This window comes from Leptonotus elevatus, chromosome 17 (assembly GCF_054856555.1).
Source record: "Leptonotus elevatus isolate MCC_2025b chromosome 17, RoL_Lele_1.0, whole genome shotgun sequence".
NCBI classification, from domain to species: Eukaryota; Metazoa; Chordata; class Actinopteri; order Syngnathiformes; family Syngnathidae; genus Leptonotus; species Leptonotus elevatus.
The window spans coordinates 17,483,858-17,507,057 of record NC_141255.1 but is presented as its reverse complement, the minus strand read 5'-3'; the positions used below and the strand labels follow the sequence as shown (position 1 = coordinate 17,507,057).

At 40.6% G+C, this 23,200-nt stretch overlaps 3 protein-coding genes across 3 annotated transcripts; all 3 read right to left on the bottom strand.

Moving 5' to 3' along the window:
* Positions 1-1,405: 1,405 nt before the first annotated feature.
* On the bottom strand, positions 1,406-7,906 carry pyroxd1 (pyridine nucleotide-disulphide oxidoreductase domain 1). The gene is made up of 13 exons (XM_086058632.1): positions 7,610-7,906; positions 7,435-7,515; positions 7,178-7,297; positions 6,200-6,328; positions 5,644-5,717; positions 4,390-4,586; positions 4,224-4,321; positions 4,012-4,114; positions 3,651-3,766; positions 2,172-2,294; positions 1,963-2,100; positions 1,772-1,861; positions 1,406-1,686 (listed from the first exon to the last, which is right to left on the bottom strand). The coding sequence occupies exons 1-13, from the start codon at positions 7,685-7,687 to the stop codon at positions 1,528-1,530; spliced, it is 1,506 nt and encodes a 501-aa protein (XP_085914758.1). The 5' UTR covers positions 7,688-7,906; the 3' UTR covers positions 1,406-1,527.
* Positions 7,907-9,679: 1,773 nt separating this feature from the next.
* iapp (islet amyloid polypeptide) lies at positions 9,680-12,512 on the bottom strand. The gene is made up of 4 exons (XM_086060046.1): positions 11,451-12,512; positions 10,487-10,583; positions 10,087-10,221; positions 9,680-10,015 (listed from the first exon to the last, which is right to left on the bottom strand). Exons 2-4 carry the CDS (start codon positions 10,564-10,566, stop codon positions 9,838-9,840), a joined length of 393 nt encoding a protein of 130 aa, XP_085916172.1. The 5' UTR covers positions 10,567-10,583; positions 11,451-12,512; the 3' UTR covers positions 9,680-9,837.
* A 212-nt stretch (positions 12,513-12,724) lies between these two features.
* LOC147160243 (solute carrier organic anion transporter family member 1C1-like) lies at positions 12,725-22,573 on the bottom strand. Its single transcript, XM_086060045.1, has 15 exons — positions 22,446-22,573; positions 20,495-20,665; positions 20,105-20,246; positions 19,887-20,019; positions 19,651-19,769; positions 18,469-18,615; positions 18,294-18,392; positions 17,751-17,975; positions 17,499-17,663; positions 14,871-15,066; positions 14,449-14,614; positions 14,126-14,310; positions 13,978-14,042; positions 13,791-13,908; positions 12,725-13,734 (listed from the first exon to the last, which is right to left on the bottom strand). Exons 2-15 carry the CDS (start codon positions 20,600-20,602, stop codon positions 13,371-13,373), a joined length of 2,232 nt encoding a protein of 743 aa, XP_085916171.1. The 5' UTR covers positions 20,603-20,665; positions 22,446-22,573; the 3' UTR covers positions 12,725-13,370.
* Positions 22,574-23,200: the final 627 nt, after the last annotated feature.

The following is a 23,200-nucleotide window of genomic DNA, read 5'->3' as shown; positions in this document are numbered from 1 at the left end:
GGCTGATTAAGGAACGTTTCAGAGAATAGTAAAAGTATATCAAATATGAACAAGGACATTAGTACACTTGTACAATAACATTTTGCGTATGTGTATGCTCGGGTTATCAAATTTGAAGTCAAAGCCAGCTAAATTTCACCTGAGGTTAAATGGCAACATGAAAAAGAAGGCACAAAGGAGCTGATGAGCAAATTTTCAAATTACATAACTTCATAGCAATTCTTCTCTGCACAGCCTGAACTATAACACGTGTTATTATGCTGAAACAGCCTGTTCTCCATAGCGGAACACTGACAGCCTGTTCCCAACCGGTTCAGCAGCATAATAAGACCTTTTTTGTGGTTCCACTGGCTGCATAAGAATAGGATAAGCATGTGATTCCTCAGCAGGAAGAAAAGCCAAACTGCTCTTTGTGACATTGCCAAGCACAAATAAGCTCAAGATTTACGATTAACTTGCAGATACAACCTAAATTCCTATTTGTAACCAAAATCTGTCCTGCTGTGATTGACAACTGACGCTGCAATTTTAGGACTCATGTAAACTGTGCTTTTTGCTGTTTAACTAATCAAGCCAAGTATCAGCTCACCTGAATGCTCATTCGAAATTGTTTGGCAACATCAACATTTTCCTTTTGGGAGTAAAGCAATTGATCAACCACTGAGAGCCACAAAATCAATGTGTGCAAGTTCCAATTGTTGAACCGCTGACCTGGATAACACCTGACCCAAAACACAACAAAATGTGGAAAAAGCTGGATGACTCTTGAAATGAATAGCTTAAATAATCAGTCTTTCTACTTACCATGTACATTTTTTTCTCATGCATTTTTTAAAAGCAGGCAGGCATGTCAGTGGATTTTCAGTGGAACAGAAACATCGCCAAGAGCAACATATTCTGTGTGTAACAATAAGAAGCACTATGTGAGTTTATAACCTCAATTGTAAAAAAAAAAAATTAAAAAAAAAAGGCCTCGCGAGGCACAGGATGAGCTGTTTGGATTGTAATGTGATCCACTTAGTAGCAACAAAAGTGGTGAAAAGAGGTGAGCTCAGCTGAGTAGCCTGCTTAAAACTATGCATCGTGTTCATGGGAAAACTGCAGATCAGTGATGTGTCTGATTTGAGATTAAAGATGGGGTTGCAAAATTCTGGCAATTTACAAAGTTGGAGACTTTCCATAGGACATTAAATGTGAATAGATGGAAATAAACCATCCACTCGGAAAACTGAAGGTTGGCTCTTTTGTAGAGAACTTTAATATATTGATATTTTAGCTTAATCCAACTACTGTATTTCCAAATGTCCCATTTGAACCTCCTATGGAAATTTACTGGAAAATTTCCAGCCCTTTGCAACCCTAATTAAAACAGATTCCTCATTCATTACTCATTAACTACAGTAACTGGGCACATGACCTCAAACGTCCTCTTTATGTAAACATTGGCTTCAAAGAAACAAACTATCAAAGGAAACACATTTCTATGTCCTTTTCCAAAGCATAAGTAAGCTCAACATATATGTTGGCTCAATCGAAGTAGTCCTCTATATCGATGTTAGGATTGAGAAGATCCTCCCCGTACGGCGTGAGATCCATCCGGTTCAAGATGAGGTTCTCAAAGGTCTCCTCCAAGTCGGTTTCTCCGATGAGCACTGCTCCCACCATCCTGCCACCTTGTAGAACCACCTGGAAACAAAAACAAACAAGTTGTGCGCAAAGACTCGGTCTGACGCCAGTTTACAGATGCAGGAGTTGGGTTGTGTAACGTCACCTTGACATACTCCTGGCCATTGGTGTAGCGCAGCAGCAGCTCATAGTCGGAGCCCAGCCCCTGCGCGTTAAACTTTCCCAGCAAAACCACCTAGATGAAAGCAGTTTTATGAATGTTTTCTGACACAGCCAATTTATTTTTCAAAATGGTTCAGCCGTAACGCTCACTGGCATGAGTTCAATGTCACATGCCTTGTAGTTGAAGAATGTAGTTATGTGGGAGAAGAGCTCAAAGCAGAAGTCCAACTGGATGGCTTCGGCCAGGACGCATGCGGCCATGCAGCGGCCCGCGTGCCAGCCCATCTGACGAGCCTGCGTCCACAAACGCATCTGCACACAAAGCACAAGAGCCCATGAGATCAAATGTTTACCGTTATTTTGTCAGTGTGACGTTGGCTTACCTGCTGCCATAGTGGGCTGTGCTCCCAGCATGCCGTGCACACGTCTCCGGCCGCGTAGACGTCCGGCTCCGATGTCGCCATGTGGTCGTCGACTCGGAGGCCGCCGTCATCTGCAACCGCGAACTTCAAAAAAATAAGAAAAAGTGCATTTTGTTAATGGAAGAATGTAAAATACTGTCATAGTTGTGCTTACTGCTGTTTTTTAGTGACAACTAGTGGCCTAAAAACACTACAAATTAAGATTAAGCACAGTTGTACAGAATGTACATTATTAACTCATTGACTCACAGCCATTTTCACTGAAGCAACCCCCTTCACTCCCGGCTGTTTGCTGGATTTTCACTGATTTTGCAAGGCCCAGAGAATATTGTGTTCTATTACTATAAAAACATGGAACCTACCAAAAGAAAGATTAGAGTATCTTCTTTCATCAGGAAAAAAAGTATATTTGTATCTTTTTCAGTTTTGCATCAATTAGCATTAGAATTAGGGCTGAACGATTAATTGCATTGCAATTAAATCGCGGTTTGACAAAACGCGATTACATAATTATGAGAAGCTGCGATTTAAATGCGCATTGAAACAGAGCGGAAGGAGGAAAAGAGGGGGGAGCAGGAACTTCACCGCTGTAACTAAAGCCTGCCACCATAAGTGCACGTAATTTTGGTGAGTTTTTTGTCTCATGAGACCTTGAGACGAGTGTCTAACATGTCTGTTTAATCTTTTTTTTTTAAACAACACTTCCACGTTGTGAGTTATGACTTTTCGGCTGCCGTAGTGTTGCACGTTTTGTAAACTGAGTGTACACGCAAATGTGCGGCCGGCAGCGGCCGATACATTTAAGTTGTCCTATATTTTGAGGCTAAATAGGTCTGTATGTGGCCATATGTTTTGTCGTCCGATTTCATGAATTAAAAATTAGGACGGACGAAATTATTATTACTCGTCATTACTCACCGTCATTTAGGTGCAATTAGATTATTTTCCATAATCGTTCAGCCCTAATTAGAATATAGCAAAATGTCATAATTATTCACAAACCTGTTTAAAACACTGGGGAAAATAGGTTTTTGCAACATGGCCCTGATTGATCTCTTATACTCTGGTGCGACCTGCTGGCTGTTTCTGTAATAACTACCATTGCTTCAACCATTCTCTTCAGTCCAGAGGCTGGATCAAAGCCTTCTGTATGCTCTAGCATAAAAAAAAAAAACATAAAAAACATATAAATATGTTTTTGGTACCATGGTAATATTTAAAATAGAACGCATTTATACGTCGTTGGGAGAAAATGAGTTAAGAGCCCTAATAATATTTATTGTATTATTCAAACCGTTTTTTTTAGGGCTTCAGCATACTTTCATTCAACCACTGACAAATATATTACATTGAGTTATAATGTGTTTTTATTTGAATGCAGTTATTGACGGGTGCGAATGGAAAGTTCCTGGACTTGTAAATAACAAAATGATGACGTACATTGTTGCCGTGTAGAAATGGCTCCGTGTTCTGCGTGACCCCCGTGGCGCTCACGACAAAGTCACAGCCAAACGTCTTGCCGTTGGTCAGCAGGATGTAAACGGGCCAATTTCCTTCTGGCAGACGAGAAGAATGTCAGGGAAAGGCAACAAGAACATTTGGAGTTACAGATTATAAATGGGTGTGCACACTTGTGCAACCACATAATCTCAGTTGCTGTCTTCTAATGAGCTGTACAGTTTAGAGGTCACATTAATGGTATTTTTATGATTGATCTTTGTCACACTTTTACAACACAGTAACCTGGCATTTGAACATGGGTGTGAAGATTTTCAATATCCAGTGTATATCTAATTCTCACCAGTATGGAGTCTATGTGTTTGGAATTGGGAATTGAGCATTTCCTCAGAGGTGAAGATCTTTTCCACCTCACACTGATATTCCACTGAAACCCTGCGGGATGCCTGATCGCAACACGGACAAAAACATTCAAGCCAGTTTTATTTCCAACATAAATAAACAGGCAACATTTTAGGATAGGATCCCATAACAAAGTTTTGCAAAGGTCCTCACCCGCTCTGCTCCTTTGAGAACAAGCCCTTGGTGCCAGTCTGGACCGAGTGCACTGCCAGGCTCCGTGGGACCGGAGCCGCGCCCTCGCATGTGTCGATCTGGAAACAAGGGCCCACGTGAGTAACGGGATGATAACAAGTTCTGTTTTGGAATTTGGATTCCAGACCAGAGGTGAAGGTCTGAGCCTCGGCGGCTGTCGGCATCTCTGTGGTGTAGCGAGCCCTCTTGCAGGGGGCTGCTCGCTCTGGCTTGCCGGCGCCCAGCGACGGGATGAGGAAGTGCGCAGCCCCCGCGTCGAAGAAGGTGTTTCCGATGGCCTTGTCCTTGATGGCCCAGATCACCTCGCAGCCCTCCACCTCATACCTACACAGTACATGATTAGAATCATACACTTTACTGCATGCTCTTGATGGCTGAACATACTATACTAACCGAATTGACAGCAAATCCCTGTATATTAGCAGTTACACATTTAGACTTTGAGGGGAGACACATCCAATGTTATTTGCTGATAAATATCACTTATTCATTGTTTTGTGCCTAGACCTAACACATTTGGTGCTTGTCCGGGATCCAATTTTCTCCAAAATTGAACATTTGATTGCAACTGGACAGGTCAAACATGGTGACATTTAATTTGCACAGTTTTGTGGCAAATTCCTCACTAGAGTGATTCCAGAAGTGCAAGAAAATTAATAACGTTTTTCACTTAAAGTCCCAAAACGAATTAGAAAGGACAAACTCAGAGTGCTCATTGGGGATTTGTTGGTTGGTGGCAATCGGCTTGCTATGTGTAATATAAAAATATTGCTTTGGCGCCATCTTGTGGCTTCTTGGGACTGGGGAACAATGATAACGTGAGGCGAGGAACATATCGGCCAGGGGTCACCAAGTAACCCCCAAGGACCTCTCGAGTAGCCCGCGGGCCTTTTCTAAAAAATATAGCTCACCAGTTATGGGATATTATGATTTCGTAGGAATGTTGGAGAAGTTATTTAAACATAGTGAACATTGGCAGAAAATCTAAAAATTATTGAATAGTTATATTTGTTTCCTAATTATTGTGAAAAATCACAATAGTTAATATAATCAACAATAGTAACAATAATAAAGAACCAGTAACTAAAAAGAAAACATTTTGTAGTCAGAAGCAGAAGTTTTGAATCCAACTGGAGCTCATTTGCTGCCGTAAACACGATTAGGGAACGGGATTTGGGGTGTCAGTCTAAGCTGTAATTTTCATGTGCAGTATTTAATAAATGGAACTTGAATATAAGGAGCAGGACTAGCCAAACTATGAAAAATATGTGATTTATAATCTGAAAAAAACAGGGTTGAAGAATGTCATGCATTTGTCAAAATCACGCAAAGTTTTTGTCCACGTGGAGGTAAGCATGCAACATATGAAACAAATACTCACACTAACTCCAAGGCAATCCCTCCATTTCCAACAACAACAATCCTTCTGGCTTTAGTTAACTGCTTCTGAAACTCCTTAAACACAAGCAAACACATGACTGTGAGTGTGTGAAATTTCAGGAGTGGCCAAGTTCGGTCCTCGAGAGGCCCTATCCCGCCTGTTTTCCATGTCTCCCTCCTTCAGCGCACCAGCAAGCTTTGCAGAAGCCTGATAACGATCCTGATCACGAATCAGGTGTGTTAGTGGAAAGAAACATGGAAAGCAGGCTGGATAGTGGCTCTCGAGGACCGAACTTGGCCACCCCTCTTCTAAGACGTTAAATATCTTGCCAGATACTATTTGTTCATTAAGTAACTTTGTGTATTTGCTTGGAATTGCATCACACAATGGGAGGAAAAAATCCTCAACAGGAAATGAGATATTATGGTCTAGTCTTTATTTGCATGACCTACTCCCAGTCACTAGATGATAAACCTTACTCGTTTAGCATTCTCTGGACTTCAAATGAAAGGCAAAAAAAACAACCAATCCACAATATGTAAAAGGAGGTAGCTACCTGGGCACTGTCCGTGTCCCGAATGCCCAGCACATACGGCTTGTCCTGGGTTAGCAGCTTCGGTCTGGCCCCACTGCAGATGCACAGCTTCTCGTAGCCATAAACATTTCCATCTGCAGTTTCAATCAACTGGAAATAATCAAAAAATGAACAAATATTTTTGTATTTTTTGGGTGTGAATATTGAGATTTTGTTTTCTCACAATGAAGGCATTGAATTTTTGTTTTGTAAGTTGGTGTAATGTGGCCATGTTGCCACCAGGCGGAAACATTTGACCATATAATTAACATTAAAATAATATTGTGGCTGAAGTTGGTAGAGTTGTTGGATTAAAGAAATACACGAGTCATTCCAGAGTTCCAAAACATTTGCTTAACTTGTTGCGTAAATTATATTTGTCCTGAGACAAAATGTAACGGCAGCTGTGGTAAAAGTGATTATCTATATATATAATATTAAAAAGCACAAGTTACTTGAAATTTGTTTTTTGTTTGCTTGTTTTATTTGTGTTTTTTTTTGCTACAAGCCTTTAGCTTTGCGAGAGGAATAGGAATAAAAATGTATGCTACATAACTCAGCTGAAATAACATCACCAAGCGAATTGCTCTGACCTTGGGTAGACCGAAGGCGGGCTTCCTCACTCCTGGTCCTCCAGGGCCAGAGTCCTGCAGGTTTAAGATGTTTCCCTCCTCCAGCACACGTTATCAGGCTTCTGCAGAACTTGCTGATGAGCTGATTATATGAATCAGCTGTGTTGGAGGAGGGAAACTTCTAAAACCTGCAGGACTCCAGCCCTCGAGAACCAGGAATGAGGAAGCCTGACCTAAGGTATTCTATGTCTAATATTTCAGTTTTTTTTTATTGTAAAGCTAAATTTATTATTGACCATTTTGTATATCAGCTAATACATAATATTACATGATGTTTAATTCCCTTTTCTTTTTAAAAGGTACTTGGCTGAAAATGCAAGGATCTTACATGTGATTGTGTGTACAGTGAGGTAACAGCAGAGTGAAAGACAGTCAAGTTGGGGAATTTGTCCTCCAGAACACTGGCTGGTTGCTCCTCCACATCAAACTCTTCCAGGACCTTGGCGACCTTAATAGCAAAGACATGAAATGATGATGCATTCAAATGTCACTTGATAAGGTGTGTTCATCTGGTCATCGCTGGGAGTATGTCTACTAGTTCACCGTCTCTGAGTAAGATCTGACAGTATTTCGTCTTTGTCTGACCTGTTTATAGTTGGTAACGGCCTTTATGTGGGGGCCTGCGGTAATCAGAGCTACGTCACCTGACGATAAACTGGATGATAACTGTACACACGCACACACACACAAAAAAAGCTCATGTTTAGCAATTCTGCATCCGTTAATACAGTTGTATTGTTGTTTAGTGCTAATATTTCACCTGCTCAACACACGTCACCCCCGCGATGCCACCTCCGACGACGACAAATTTGAACGTTTTCCGTATTTTATCTGCCATGGTAATGCTAAGCTAACGTTGTGAGAAACATTTCCCAGCGCTAGACTGCGCTCCAAATGTATCTCTCCAGGTCCTTCAATGCAATTATTTTGATAACCAAATTGGGCTTATTAACTCAATGTTTTTAAATTACTCCTACGGCAAATAAAAATAATCTTTGTAATGCTGCACGCGAGTGTGAATTCACTTCCGTGTTTACGCAAACTACGGCAAGCGACCAGGGAGTTTACATAAACTACGGCAAGTAGTAAAATAATTGTTTTTACCCGAATGCAAAAAAAACAAAAACCTCTATGGAGTTTACGAATGAAGGCACAATTACTTAATATTATTGTAATGTACAAGAAACGCTGCTTTCTATGTTGGTCACAACTCTAAAATAGTCGTAATTTTTCAAACGTTATTTATAATAATATAACACATTTGCTGTTTAAAGAAAACCCGCTGTAGGCAAATTATTTGTTTCCTCATATTTACCAAACAAAGGACTCGAGTATTAAAAATGCAACGGAAAATTACTATGTATTTTTAAAATGGCATTGTACAGAGTGTTGACAAGAATCTCATGCAAACTTGAGTTTTCACTCCAGCAACACCGCCCTGCATTAAAAAGCTTACATTTGGTTATTTTTCTCATTATTCATGGCCATGCAGCAATCCCCATTGTCTGAATTTAGATGACAAGTGGACCTGTGATGTCAGAGATTAATGGGGCCACCTATGCATGAATTAGACATGACACTTCCATCAGCCTACATTAGCACAGTGATATAAACAACTCCACGCCGGATGCCGGCTGAAGTGCAATGCAATTTGTGATTTATTTTATTTTTTGCATGAAGTCATTAACTAATCTTGACACGATATCCGTTATGACTGCATTGCTTTTTTCCCATCAGCAAAAGATGGTGCTTGCTGTATTTTTTCCATAAACCTTTCATGTCCATTTTTACCATGTAGATGTGAGAGTGTGAGGTGATCAGGTCACTGTTAATCCAACATGGGTTAATGTTGTGCGTCATATTTCACCTCTTGTGGTTAATTATGCTACCCTATAAAACCCCACAGGAAGAAAACACATGACTCTTATCAAACGTATTAATACATTGTGGCATAACACACTGGACAAACTGTTTCTGAAGGAATGTGACATTCCATATTTGTTTAAGCATCATCGTGCATCCAATATATTTATTTGAGTCACCTCATAACATTAATGAATTCTATATTTGAAGCACTTCAGAACATTGGTTGATGAATGGATGTCAACCCAACCCAGAACTGAGCCATCCAAAATATTTAATTGGTATGTTCGAAATTTGTTGTTGCATCTACACATTTCTCTCATTGTTTGGGGCTGATAATCAGAGTAAATCCTTACAAAAAATGAAATCCCATAAATCAGTGACCAGGGAAATTTAAGGTCAGAGTAGCCTAATTTGGGGGAGATAATACCATATAGAAATTGTATTATTCAATTTGACTGATGGTTCTTCTGCTGAAACCGGCACAGCATGCATCTGTACACAGTATTTTTATGGTACAGTGTGTGTCTAATGATTTTTCATTGGAAAATTTATTGTAGGAAGGTGAGGAAGATGATAATTATTCTAGTTAAAAGTCTACTTTGTAAAAACACGTTAGAAGTAGCCTACAGTATTGATACAAATGTAAAAACTGACTTTCCACGTTGTGTGTTGTTTTGGTAATATCAGTAATATAAATATGAAAATCTAAAACAGCATTTGATTTGATTAAAGGGCCAGTTAAATTCCTCTTTAACAATGAAATGACTTGAATGAGGCAATAAAATTAAAGATGCTTACATACATTTTATACTGTGAAATTTCTCTACTACTTTGAATATACTGTATTTCTTGAACACTTCTACACAATAATGTAGATTTTGACAGGTCAGTTTATTGGGGCAAAGAGAAAATATTTGTACAGCTTTATTATCAAACTAGGTCAACTTCATAGGTGTTGCACATTTTTATTGTTTTTATTTTTACATCATGCCACTGTGGAAGAGCACAAAAACAACTCTGAAGAAAAGGCACCGTTGCTTAAAGTTGATAGGAAACAGGAACACTTGCTCATATTTATTGTACAATTATCATATACAGCCATCAGCAGTTAAGTCGTCAGTACTAGAGCGGAAGGTAGTAGTTGGGAGGCAGAAGTAGGTCCCTCTTTCCATAGGTGGCGGATCCCACGTTGGTTGGCGCGTACACAGTGCCAATGGTGTTACTGGAACGCACCAGAAAGTCTGCTAGTCTTTGGGTGACACAGGTGGCCGTGTTGCACTTTCTCTTCTGAATGAGGTGACTAAAGTGACAAGAGAAGATGCTGTTAGATGAAAAAACAGCAGATTGACTTGAGTCTTGGAGATAATCCACCTGTTCTTATCTGGAACCTCTCGTGTGGCCAAGAGGCCGAGGAAGGGGTTGGAGAAGGGGAACATGGGCACGGACCATTCTTGGCCATCTGGCAGAGCACCCTCCTCCTCGCCAAATGAGCTGGAACTCGAGTGTCTGAATCACAAATGAGAAACTGTGTCGCACAGAAAGCTGATGACCATATCTTGGAACTGCAGTCCCAAGGGGGAGAAGAAAAAGTGGCCACTTAAATCCCCCCATTTCACTCCACATCTTCCCAGACGAGCACAATTTTGCACAATATCGATGGCGTGCTGACCTCCGCTTATACGCCTACATCTCATACGAGCTACCCGCCGCCGTCTAACCTTCCTGCAAAATAGAAAAGTAGGAATATTTGCACTGTGTTCATTTCGCTCACCTGTTGCTCGGAGCAGCGGCGATACAACGCAACAGTACAAACAAAATGAAGACAAGTGCAGGCACCCTCGGGTGGTACATGCTGACAGGTGACTGATCTGTAAAAAAAGATTTTAAAAATCCCATTAGTATGAGATGTGTTTAAGATAGACCAACACTATTTATTTATCATGTGAATGGTCATCAGCTGCAGCTTTTCAAATTACTAACATTTTGGCACAATTGCAGACAGAAATATCACTATGTTGGTATGACATGTTAATTAATCTCCTGTTTAGCTACAGCATAATGAAACCTTAATAAAAACATTGGAACGCATGACCTTGTGATTTAAAAAAGAAAGAAAAAAGATTACTTATTAGACAGAAATTAGATTTCTTTAATTATTTTTACTTCCCAAAAAATTAAAAGGAAACTTTTTATGTTTTTGTACTAATACAACTATGCAAATAATTGAAAATTGATTCTGATAACGTTATATAGGCTAAAGAAAATATTATTTAAAAAAATTACATTGCTGAATTTTTTTTTAATTGTGTCTTTTATTCAGCATAAATGAACCTGGTTTACATTTTGGGTCTCTTGGCACTGTGGGCAAAATTGCTGGCACATTAACAATTAATTTGTTATGTTTACAATATTGAAATTTGATTGCATTATTACTTTTTCACTTCAAGAATGTAAAGGCAACATTTAAACTTTTGTACTAATACAAGTAGTCTATAAATGAATATTGAAAATGAATTAAAATCCCAACAAACAAACAAAATTAAGGAACAATATAAATATGTAATGATAACATACATATATACATCTCTCCATATATATATATATATATATATATATATATATATATATATATATATATATATATATATATATATATATATATATATATATGGTGAGAGTAAACGATAAATTGGCACACACAAGAATGCCAGTAAAAGTAAAGAAATCTTACTTACATTATGCAGCTGATGCCAATTGGAGCCCGGTCTATTGTGCAGTCCACAGATTTGCCACGCTGGCTCCCAATGCGCCAACACTTATAGGTATTGCGCTCAAACCACTTGTGACATCAGTTCTCCAAATATAGCTGTACAACCCCCATTCACAATGAGTGAGATGGACTTGGGCTAGGTGTGGGCTGAGGGGGCCTGCATGGCATATATATTGTATTCATAGCTGTGCTTTAAGGGCACACACTTTAACCCTTCCACACCAACTTTCACAGCACTCGCACATACCGAAATCCGTCATGTCACCATCCTCATCATTACCATCGTCATCATTGGCATTCGTGTGAGAGGTGGGACTGACCCTTCCGGAAAACATACCTCGGAGGAAGACCAAAGTTTCAGTTCAACTCAACTCTGTCCTTTCCTGCTTCCCTCTGGACTTCATTTGATGATTAATAATGAATGGCGAACTATTACTATCATCAATAATGAAGAGTGGCTCATTATTTTAATAGGAGAAGTCACAACAAGTGAGAAAGTATGAATGAATAAATTGATTACATGAGCACTGAAACAAATTGTCTTTTTTTTTTTTTTTTTTTAAAGAGCCACATTTACAGTGACTGACTGAGTGTGTAGTATTTACTCACAAACTTCAAACCACTCGCATCGACTCTGAACAACAAATATGAGTACATGGAAATGAAAATGACCTTGTTCTCGTGGGCTGATGCTTTGTTTTAGGTTTCATGTATAAATATGCAAAAATATGCCATTTTCACTGCGCTTTTTACAGTATATATATATATATATATATATATATATATATATATATATATATATATATATATATACACACACATCCATATCTGTTATGCATTAATGTATAAGATCTTCGGGAGCATTATTAAGCTTATACAGGCCACTGAAAGGTCATGTTTAGAGAGAGAGTAAAAGAGTAAATGCAAAAAACCCTATAGTTTGATGAAAATTCTATTTCTGGTTTTGTTTTAAAAAAATTATCAAAATGATATCACTAGGCTATTGTGATTGTGTAATAATCTACATAAAATCCCATTTGAGTGTACAGTATAGAAATAGTTTCTCATAATATTACTACAATAATATAGTCTATATTGAAAGGCATAACAGTCAACCGTATTCGCTAATATTTTGATAATATTAATCTAGATGCTATCTAATGTTGATGCAGGTCCAGTTAAAGGTTTTCTTAACGTTTAATAAATGTCAATATAACTGCTAATATTTGGGACACAATGCAACTTCACATCTCTACTTTAATACTCTAAAAACAAAACATTTTAACAGCATTCTCTCATGTTGTGCATTGTTCAGCTACTGATGCATCATCATGAACACACCGTCACATTACTGTATTGTATTTCACATCGTATTTTAAGCAAATGATGTCATTGGAGCTGTGCTTGCTCCTTTTCCTAATCAGATCCTAATCTGAGCATTCACAATTTTGCATATTTACAGATTTTTGGAAGGCAAACCTTCCCATTTTTTACTGAAAATTTTATTTACTGCGGGTTTTGTGCTCAGGCCAAAGTATTGGTCCGCCATTATCTTGTGGCATCTTTACCATGTAACTGCTGCCATGTTGAAGTGAATTGAGGAGCTTCATTCACACATAACTTGTGCTTCTCTGACATGCTGTGGCATCTAAAGGCAATTATTAATGTGTACACTTTTCAATTAAATTATCCTCAATTTCCAATTAGGAATATTTCCAAAATTCTCCATCTTAACTTCCCATGAAAACAGTAATAACCTCTCCAGAAATTTACCGTAAATATTTCCCCCCTTTGCAACCCTATTCCAAATACATCAGTAATATAATAACAATGATAACATTTTAATCGCAATTCTGTTGGCGTATGGGCGGCTAGAAAAGTGACCTCAGTTGGAGTGGGTTGTTTTGAAATGAGTTATTTTCACAACATTCAGTTTCTTTGCTGGATGTTCCGCTTCTGCCTTTTTGTCAACTTTGTGGTTGTGGTCCTCGCTTGTTGATGTGAGCCCCTCCGCGGCCTCTTGCACGATGCATTCAGTGGCAAAGCCATTGTTGGAAACCCCATCCTTAGATGCCCTCTCACTGAGTAGATTGTCCGTCACTTTTGACTGGGTGTGAATTTTCATATGCTCGCGGGCTTTGGGCTCCTCCTCCTCCTTCTGGAACTGCTTTCGGAGCAAGATGATCACAGTGAATGTGAAGAAAAAGGAGACGCCGCTGATACCAGAGACCAAACCCAGGAAGATAACCCTGCAAATAGAGTTAAGTCAATGGGACATATGAATGGACATGTTATGTTGTCATACCTGTACGTATCTGCGTCATACAGGCGACAAGCCCCTCTGCCACCACACTTTTTAACCGACCATTGCAGGCACGTTAAATCGATGAATGCACCAAAATAAATCGGTGCTGGAATTCCACCTGTAGCAAACCAAATCATCAATTCCGAATCATCAATACAACAATACAATTCTCATTGTCAACGCTTACCAAGGAGACGAATGATCATGATCTGCATACCCACGGCAAGGGATTTAAGATGCGGGGAAATGCATCTGTCATAACAAAAGCAAGCTTTTTTCTTTTTTTCTTTTTTTAATTGATAGATATAAATGTACCACTGTATTTGAATACCAACCTTATAACGACCATGTATGCAGGCGTGATTCCCATGGAGCTGATGAAGGCGCTGAGAACGGATACGGCCATGTAGGAGCTGAAACTGCTGCTGCAGCTTTTGGCATGGGGGCACTGCCCCAGTTTCACTGATGTGCTGCTGCCCGCTGGGAAGGAAGCGGACACGCAAGTGCAGTTGTGGAATACCTGGAGGAGGGAATTCTAGTTTGTTATCTACAATTATTTGGATTTTCTCTTTGGAATTCGTGTTGGGCAACTACGTGCTATACTACTGAATAATGTTTCACAGAGGTGTTTTCTAGTTACAAAGCAATGCAGCCCTACTGTTTTTTTGCCATATCCGCTATAGCTGTGGCAGCCAGCCATACATGGCGAAATGTACGTGATGCCGCTGTCTGAGCACACCGGTTCCCAGTCCTCTGCTGAGCATGAACAGTTGCCGTTGCACTCGGAGAAGAGAGTTTGGCCTCCATGTAACACTCCTGGCGTCCTGCCAGCGGAAGTGCACAGGAAAAAGATAATTTCGCATCAAACAATCTTCTCTGCTGAGAGACGTAGAAGTGATCATGTGTGTATGAGTATGGGTATGCGCATTGGCTACAGTGGATTACAGTGACGTGTCAGTTGACGCTACCAGCAGGTGTGTTGGATAAAGCGTGAAAGAGCACCAGCAGCTGTTTACATCCTCCCTTTATACCACCTGTTATGGATTGCAGTTTGGTACACCCGCCACCCCAAGTCCATACCCATTGTATGAGGTGGTGAGTCCAGCTATGGGAATGTTGTCGCACTTGGTGCTGAACTTGAGCAGCATGAGGAGGTAGGCCCCGAGGGACATGGCGAAGGAGAACTGAGCCCCCGACACAATGCTGAGCTTGTATCGTTTCATCACGATGCCCCCCAGAAAGATCCCCATAGCGACGGCTGGCAGGGTCAGCACCCCTGGAAATTAAAGCGGAAAAAAAGGAAGTTGAAGTGAGTCAAATAAAATTGAAAGAGGAAGGAGAATAGGGAGGAGTTGATGCTAACATCAACTCCGCCCTATTTTCCTTCCTTTTTCAATGTTATTTGACTCACTTATCTGATCTACATTAGATAACGACTAGAAGCATGATATTAACTAGAATTCCATTGCACAATGTTGCTTTAATGTCAATAAACCCTTTTTTTGTCCCAACAATCAATTATCTGTGAGAACGGGCCAATGTTTGCCCTTTCGTGGTTAAATACACACTGAGAGCTACCATGGTTGCAGGTAACAAATCTGTCTACGTGAGCCTTTGAAAACAAACTAATTAACATTATAAATCTTCAGTGTGCCTACAACCATCCAACCCTACTCATTGAATTGTTGAGGTTCTCTATTGTCATCGGTCAGTCTTTGTCAATCGTTACATATTGTGTCAGTGATAAGTGGGTTACATCACTTACCAATTATTTGTTAGTGTACATGATCATCAGAAGAGATTGGTCTTTTATGTCACTCGTCTACATCAAATTTGTAGCATGCTGCACTATTAATCGGTTAATCGGTAATCTCTGTTACGATAGGCGTGGGCCCAAATGCGGGGAAACATGGCAGGGAGACAGAAATGAAAGGCAATGTGAGGTACTTTATTGAAACATAGGGAGTAAGGTGAGTAGACAATGTCTGGACTGGACGGGACTGGACTGGAAAGCCATGACTGGACTGGACGAGAGTAGGCTGGTTGCCATGACTGGACTGAATGACGAGGCAGAGCATGGGCGACTTGGCAGAACGTGGATGACTTGACAGTGACGTGGACGACTTGACTGAGACGTGGACGACTTAACTGAGACAAAGACGACTAAACTGTGACGACGGCTTAAGCCTAGTTTATACTTATGCGTTTGCTCTTGCGTTAATGACCGGCGTACATCATGTGATCGACAACAGTCATTAACAACAAGTACCGCATCGCTCGTAGCCGGGCACTGCGCACACATTTCCAAATCTTGTACGCCGTAGATGGTGGGTCGTAAACTCGTAACATCGCTCATGATTGGTCCGTTCGATGGCGTACTCCGTTTTTTTTTCTCTCCCCCTCCGTATAGTTTCCATGAAGGCAACTGTGTTTGTAAGCGCAGGCGGCGTAAATCCACTTCCCTCCCTGGAGACCACGTTTGTGTGTGATTGCGTCTGTGGGACGAGGAAAAAAAACAAAAACCTGTGTTCGCCGACAGCAACAAATTGGCATTAAATAATTGCCAAGGTGAGCCAACTTTCCCCCCGGCTTTGTTTCTTGTTCCTGAAACTAAAAAGCAGAGGTGGGCATCGTCATTGACTGAAATTGATGAAAGTGCCCACCTTTTGGCATGTGCTTCAGCACTTTCAGCGAATGCTTGATAATGCGAAGCCTCGCAAAAATAAACTGATTGAGAAGGACGATGTGTACACCCCGCGATCGACAGAAGTAATAGTGCTTCAGTCGGTGCATTTTTTCAAGGCTTCGCATTATCAAGCATTCGCTGAAAGTGCTGAAGCACACACCAAAAGGTGGGCACTTCCATCAATCATCAATTCCAGTCAATAACGATGCCCACCTCTACAAAAAACTACTTCCTGAATTGGACATAAAATGCAGAGGAATCTCCACTCTGTGGTGTCCTAGCAAATAGCAGCCGTAGCGACACCCTGACTTGGAGTGAAACTGCAGCAGAACCTGATGTGTATTGTGATCTGTATTGCGCACAAGTATGAAGGCAAACGCACGAGCGGTGCTCCGCCGTAGCTTGACTCAGAAGTATAACGAGGCCTTTATCTTTGACGCACCGAGAAACACGGACTCCCACACATAATGTCGACAATGCTCCATCACCGACTGGACAAACACAACAGACTAAATACCAATACTAATGAGACACACCTGGGGAAACACAATTGGCTTAGGGCACTGATTGGTCACACACACTGGGAAGGGAAGAAGCACACAGGTGGACATGGTTAGACATAACGAGACAAGGGAATAAACCAGGAACACATGACAAACACCAACCACAGACAAAAACAACAAGAACACCCATAACAAAACCCAACACCCACAGAACCGAAACATGACAATCTCTCACCCTTCTTTAGAAAGTCTACTCCTTGTTAGTCGTTACATGTTGCAGCAATGATTGGTTGGTTACATAAGTCACTCTTCTTCGGTCAGTCTGCTGATTACATGCTGCAGCAGTGACCTACTTATCTGGACAGTCTGAATGGCAGCCATTCCGTACTTTATGAATAAGTACCCAATACGGTCATAAATTTCCATCCAATATGGTCATAAATATCCACCCAATGCGGTCATAAATCTCCATCCAATGCAGTCATAAATCTCCCTCTATCTTAAGAAGTGTCATTTTACCTATGAGGAAGTTGGCTCTGGATGCTGACTGTCCAAACTGTTGCTCTATATATTTGGCATTAAAGGTGTACATGCCAACAAGCGAGTTGAACTTCAGCGTGCTGCCACAAATGAGCAGGAAGAAGGTGGGATTACACAGCAGGTTCTTCACTGAGGGAAGGAACCCTACAGGAGATGGAGGGAAGAGGAAGGAAAGGCATGAAGTCTGATGTTATACAGGATAGTAGTGAGAAAAGTGAGACTCCATCAAACCTTTGGCTATTTCTGTTGTGTTTTGAATGGGCTTGTTGATGGAGGAATCCCCTCTTGTATTTGCACTCTCTTCCTCTGGTGTGGGTTTGGCATCTTCAACCTCAAGTGAGCGAGGGAAGAACCAGAAGGGAAGGCTGGAGAGGAAGAGGAGGATGGCGGACAGCAGCATGCCCATCCACCAGGCTCCCACCCAGCGAGCATCATTAGGAGAGATGGTTACACTTTCTGTGAAGGAATACATGGTTTATACAATGTGGCTCTTGAGCACTTAGCCATTGTCAAACACACTCTGTGTTTGTGGTGAGGGGCAGGGATCATGGAATGGAATGTTACCGGGTGGTTCTGCGGCAACAGCAAGACAGCTTAACATTTGAGAAGAGTGTCGCTGTGATGTCAGAAATCCAATGGCTAAGTAAATTTCTGCCACTTTGGATGACATATTTACAGGTAATGGCATGAGGACAATGGGGGAAGCTTTAATAAATGTGGCGTGTACCACCACTTTCACGTCACAAGTATAGCAATCACACACTTCAGACTCACCCATATCAACATATCCAATGTCAACGTATATATTAGCACAATAGGACCCAAGGAGGTAGCCAAAAACAGGGCCAAGGAGAGCAATGGTCTGGATACAAGCTAACAAACAAGAAAACAAAAACGATTGGTTTCTGATGACGTTGTTCAAATATAGAGATTAGAAAGTAACTCCTACCGATGTAGAAAGGAGAGTTTTCAGCCTTAGCAAAGTCGTCAATGTACGAGATGCCCAGAGGTGTGACAGGAGTCTCTCCAATTCCCCGTAGCGCATTCCCCAAGAACACATAGATCCACATATTGGAACTGGACTCCTTTTCACAGGCTGCACAAACACAATGAATAGTGGGGAGTTGACGGTCAAAACTTGGCACATGGAAATGTATACAATTCCATCAAGAAGGAAGAAATGCAGTCCATCACCTTTATTGCATTGCCTGTCTACAATACACACACTTTATAATGAAGCGGGATAAAATTTCCAATATGGACTTTGGGATATGTTTTGGAAGCAGAGGACTTAATTTAAGACAACACATTTGGACAGACATTTGGATGTTTGGCCCAACTGTGCCTCCAGTGCCTGCTTGTTCAGTCTTATTGTTACAGCATGTATTTCTCTGAGAGATGACATACAGTATGTGTTTATGAAAACATTGCGCCCTGCTCAGCTTGAAATATGCCTCGAAACGGTCTTGGTAGAACTGTAGCTCACAAACAAGATTAAACTCTGCTAAGCCATTAGTAAAGGATGCAGCGATCCCTTTTCTGATGTCTCCTAATATTTCTAATTTTTTTTACTAACCACTCGATCAATCAGTAGAGGACATAATAATGTAAATAATCAGTTCCAAGGACCATGCAGTGGATGCTGTTATAAATGCTAGCTAAACTGTTTGGTTGCTAACCTTATTGTTATTGTAGCTCTCAAATCAATGTGTGCTGTTGTACTCACTACTTTATGGATGTTTAAGGGTAAATGAGCAGTTGATACTGTGGCTACTGATAGCATCATGGATGTGAGGCCACTGCAAGTATTTAGCTGGTCCTTTAGAAGCCTTTGGGAATCACGGTGTTTGTATGTGTATTTGTTCAAGAGCAAGTATGAGCAGGACATTCCTAGAATAGTTGAAATGTTGCCAGCATTTTGAGTTTAACCATGTCTGTTTTCGCGTCTTCCCAACATTTGGATATTGAGCCGGAGCTTCGACATTCCAAAGAAAATAAATGTAACTACCTTTCTCTCATCTGTAAGAAGCTTAATTTGGCATAACAAGCAAGGCTTTTGTGAGAATGCCACTCATGCTCAGTGTGAGTAAAAGAGAAGTTAGTCCCCCAGGGAGTAGCGCAGGAGTTGTACCTTGTATTACGTTATGTCCTGTTTCGTTCCAATGGCTCATGTCGTTATCAGGACTGAGACAAGTGATGGTGCTCAAACTGTCATTCTGGAAGGCGGCGATGACTGTATCATACTTGTAGCTGGAAAATAATATTTTGTTGTTTTCAAGCAAGGTCGTCATTAGATTTTTTTTTAAACAAACAGATGGTCCAATCTGTGTCAATGTCCACTGCATGTGCACCACTGAATATTCTTACAGTCCCATGAAAAAGTGCGTCAGTCCAGTGAGAAGTGCCCCCGCTGCCATGAGAATGGAGCCCCCCGCGATGAGCCTTGGCCGATGCATCTTGGCACCAAAATGGCTGACCACGGCTAGAAAAAACAAGTTGCCTTCCTCCAGGAAAACAGAGAGAAAATTGCATTTCATGTGTCATCACACAGGACAAGATATGTTTCGTATTCCAAGTAGTTTTACCCATCTCGAAACTGCCGTCTATGAGGCCAACGTGTGAGCTAGAGAGGTCGAAACGTCTTTCGAGCTGCGTGATGGAGCTTTTGACGAAGGTTCCCGCCAGGGTCTTGCAGAAATAGGCGAAGGATAGGGCCGCGATAAACATCTGGACAACAAAAATGGATTCTCGCTCATACACACTACTGAAATGCGTTTTCAATATATTATATGAGTGCATTTCAATATGATGTATTCATGGATTTCAGTTGTGTGGGTTAGATGTAACCCTGAATTATGCCCTGGCAGCCCGTCATCGAATATAGTTCAACTGTTGCTTTTGATGTATCAATGCAAATGGTGTAAAAAACAGGACAGTGAATGTTGCTGACATTTTTTGAAAACCTTAAGTTATACCTTGAGAGTTGAGATGCCACGCCGGCGTTTTCCGCTAATGACCCTGTTCGAGACGTAGAGAGCCTGCTGGCTGGTCATTTTGGCTCGGTCCTCAAACGTTTCCTCCATTTTTAAGTCAGGCTTTCAACATTTTAGCTTGCTGCTTTGCATGGAAATCCAACTGGGCCGCCTCTTCAGTAACAAAGGAAATAATAGATGTACAAGCATAGTTACAAAGCCTGAATGCAGTGACTCTTTGGCTGTTTTGCCTTCACTCTGCAATCCAACCCTTCGCAAAGCATTTCAATTTTATTTAGATCAGGTGATTGTGGAGACCACTTCATTGTCTTCCTTGGCCCGAGGAATTCTCTTCCACGTGTTGTTCCTTAAAAGAGGTTTATTTTCATCGATTCCACTATAAAGTCCAGATTCACACAGTCTTCTTTGAACAGTTGATGTTGAGACGTGTGAAACATTTAGGCGCGCCCTGATCTGGAATGATGTTAACTTGCCGTTTTTGAAGCAGGTAGCTGATGAGTTTATCCTGTGCAACAGAATTAACCCTAGATCTTCCTTTCCCGGGGCGGTCCAAACGAGAGCCAGTTTCATCATAACATTGGATGGATGTGGGTATACTCTCAATGTTCTTGAAGGATTTCGGACTGATTGACCTTAATTTCTTAAAATGGACTGACTGACTCACTGTTTTCTTTGCTTAGTTGAGTTTTTGTCATTATATGCGTTAGAACAACCCTGACATAGGGCCATTCACTGTATTACATGTACTCTACCACTTAACAATATAACTAATGGTCTCAAATACATTAAGAGGTCAAGAAATTCATTTAGGTCATAAAGCCTCCTCCACGCCATAAAGCTGACTGAGAACATACCAAGATGAGCAAAGTAGTTATCTGGGCAGAATGTGTCTGTTTTGAAGAATCTAAATTATAAAAAAATAAAATAAAATAAAAAGTGAACACTTGTTTACCAAATAATTCCATCAGTTTCTTCATGATGTCAATGACTATTATTATGAAAAAAAACATTGAATTAGAGGGTGTTTACACGCACGCACACACACACGCACACACACGCACAGATGAACAATCACCATCACCTAGGGACAATTCAGAGCGCTCAATTAACCTGCTATGCATGTCTTTGTAATGTGGGAGGAGACCAGAGCATCCGGAGAAAATCCACGCAGGCACAGGGAGAACATGTCATCCACCGTGCCACCCACATTGTAAAATCAATCCTCGTTCTGCAGCCGAGTGTATAAATGAATGCTAGCTGTAACGTTGCCTGTTTATCGGAGAAATGCGATGTGAAGACGAAGCAGACTGCCCTCGCACTAAAATATTACTCGCCAATTTGCTGAATTCTTGTTTTTGCTCCGGTGACAATACAGGGTCCGCAATTTGCTTCTTGTCCTCTAGAGAGTTCTACCCACCAAAATCCGACAGTCCAAATACGTATATACAGTACATGCCAAAACATAGTTGCTGTAAAATTTACAGTATTTAATCGCTAATTATATAGCCTACAGTTAAATACCATCAAATTAAAAAAACAAGATAATGCTGTAATTTTTTTTTACTGTACTTTACAAAAAATTGTTACAGTGTATTTTTTTCAAACGATACAAGTACAAGTACTCAACGTTTGAGTAGTCACTGATACCGATACCAACAGATACCACTAGCACATAAAACAAAAAACCGTGACATCATTGCATAAAATTAATAGCAATTTTCTATTCTTCCAATTTCTCATTTCTAATTCCTGATCATAAAACAGCCAACAACGGGAGCAAAAACCATGCCTCATGTTGACTTGATAATAGTGAAGGACCTGAAAAACCACTGGGACTGTGGCATCTCTGCCAACGCTGCAGGTGTTTATAAAAACTGTCACATAAACTTAATGATAATTACAATTTATAGGAATAATAAATGGAATCCAGTACCTAGTGCATCGTCAGGACCATCTGGGGGGACTCTCCCTCCTGTCGAGGCTAGCGGCCATGTCGGTGGGGGGGGGGAAGCCAGACCTGCCGAGTTGCTATCCTCCTGCTTGTGGCCCGGGACAAAAGGCCGTGCACATTTTTATTCCGCAGGCATGCAAGCGGCTCCAGGAGGGCAGAGCAACAAGTGAGGAGAGGTGGAGCAGGCTGATTATTAGGAACTGCAGACCAGGCCCTATTTGCAATAACTCATCTATTTATATTCTGTATTAGGATTTCAGTTTAAGATTCGTAGCAATGTAAATACTGTAAATCCACTGACACATGCTCACTCATTTCCATTTTTTGTTTGATCCTTCCATATCCTTCTATTCACATAACAAGTATGTGCATTTGCATTCAAGTTTATCTGAATAACTGTCCATATGAAATGTTATTATGATTAATCCTTATTAAGTATACAGTATTGGAGAAAAGGAGGAGTTCACGTTTATTGGAACAGATCGTGTGCCTGGCTGTGACCTGTGAATGTCTTCTGTTCCTGAGGTTTAGTATGTAGCCTACCATATGTATGATGATTATGTTGACTCCTTCTTTATCTGTTTACTCTTTCATTGTTTTGAGATTCACCCAATGTCAGTTCTTGGAACTGTTTCAAGATCCTCCATGAACACTGTTACCACTTTCTTATAACAAATAATAACATTTATAGATAATTGAAACACAAAATACAAACACTACAGAACCAGTATACGTGT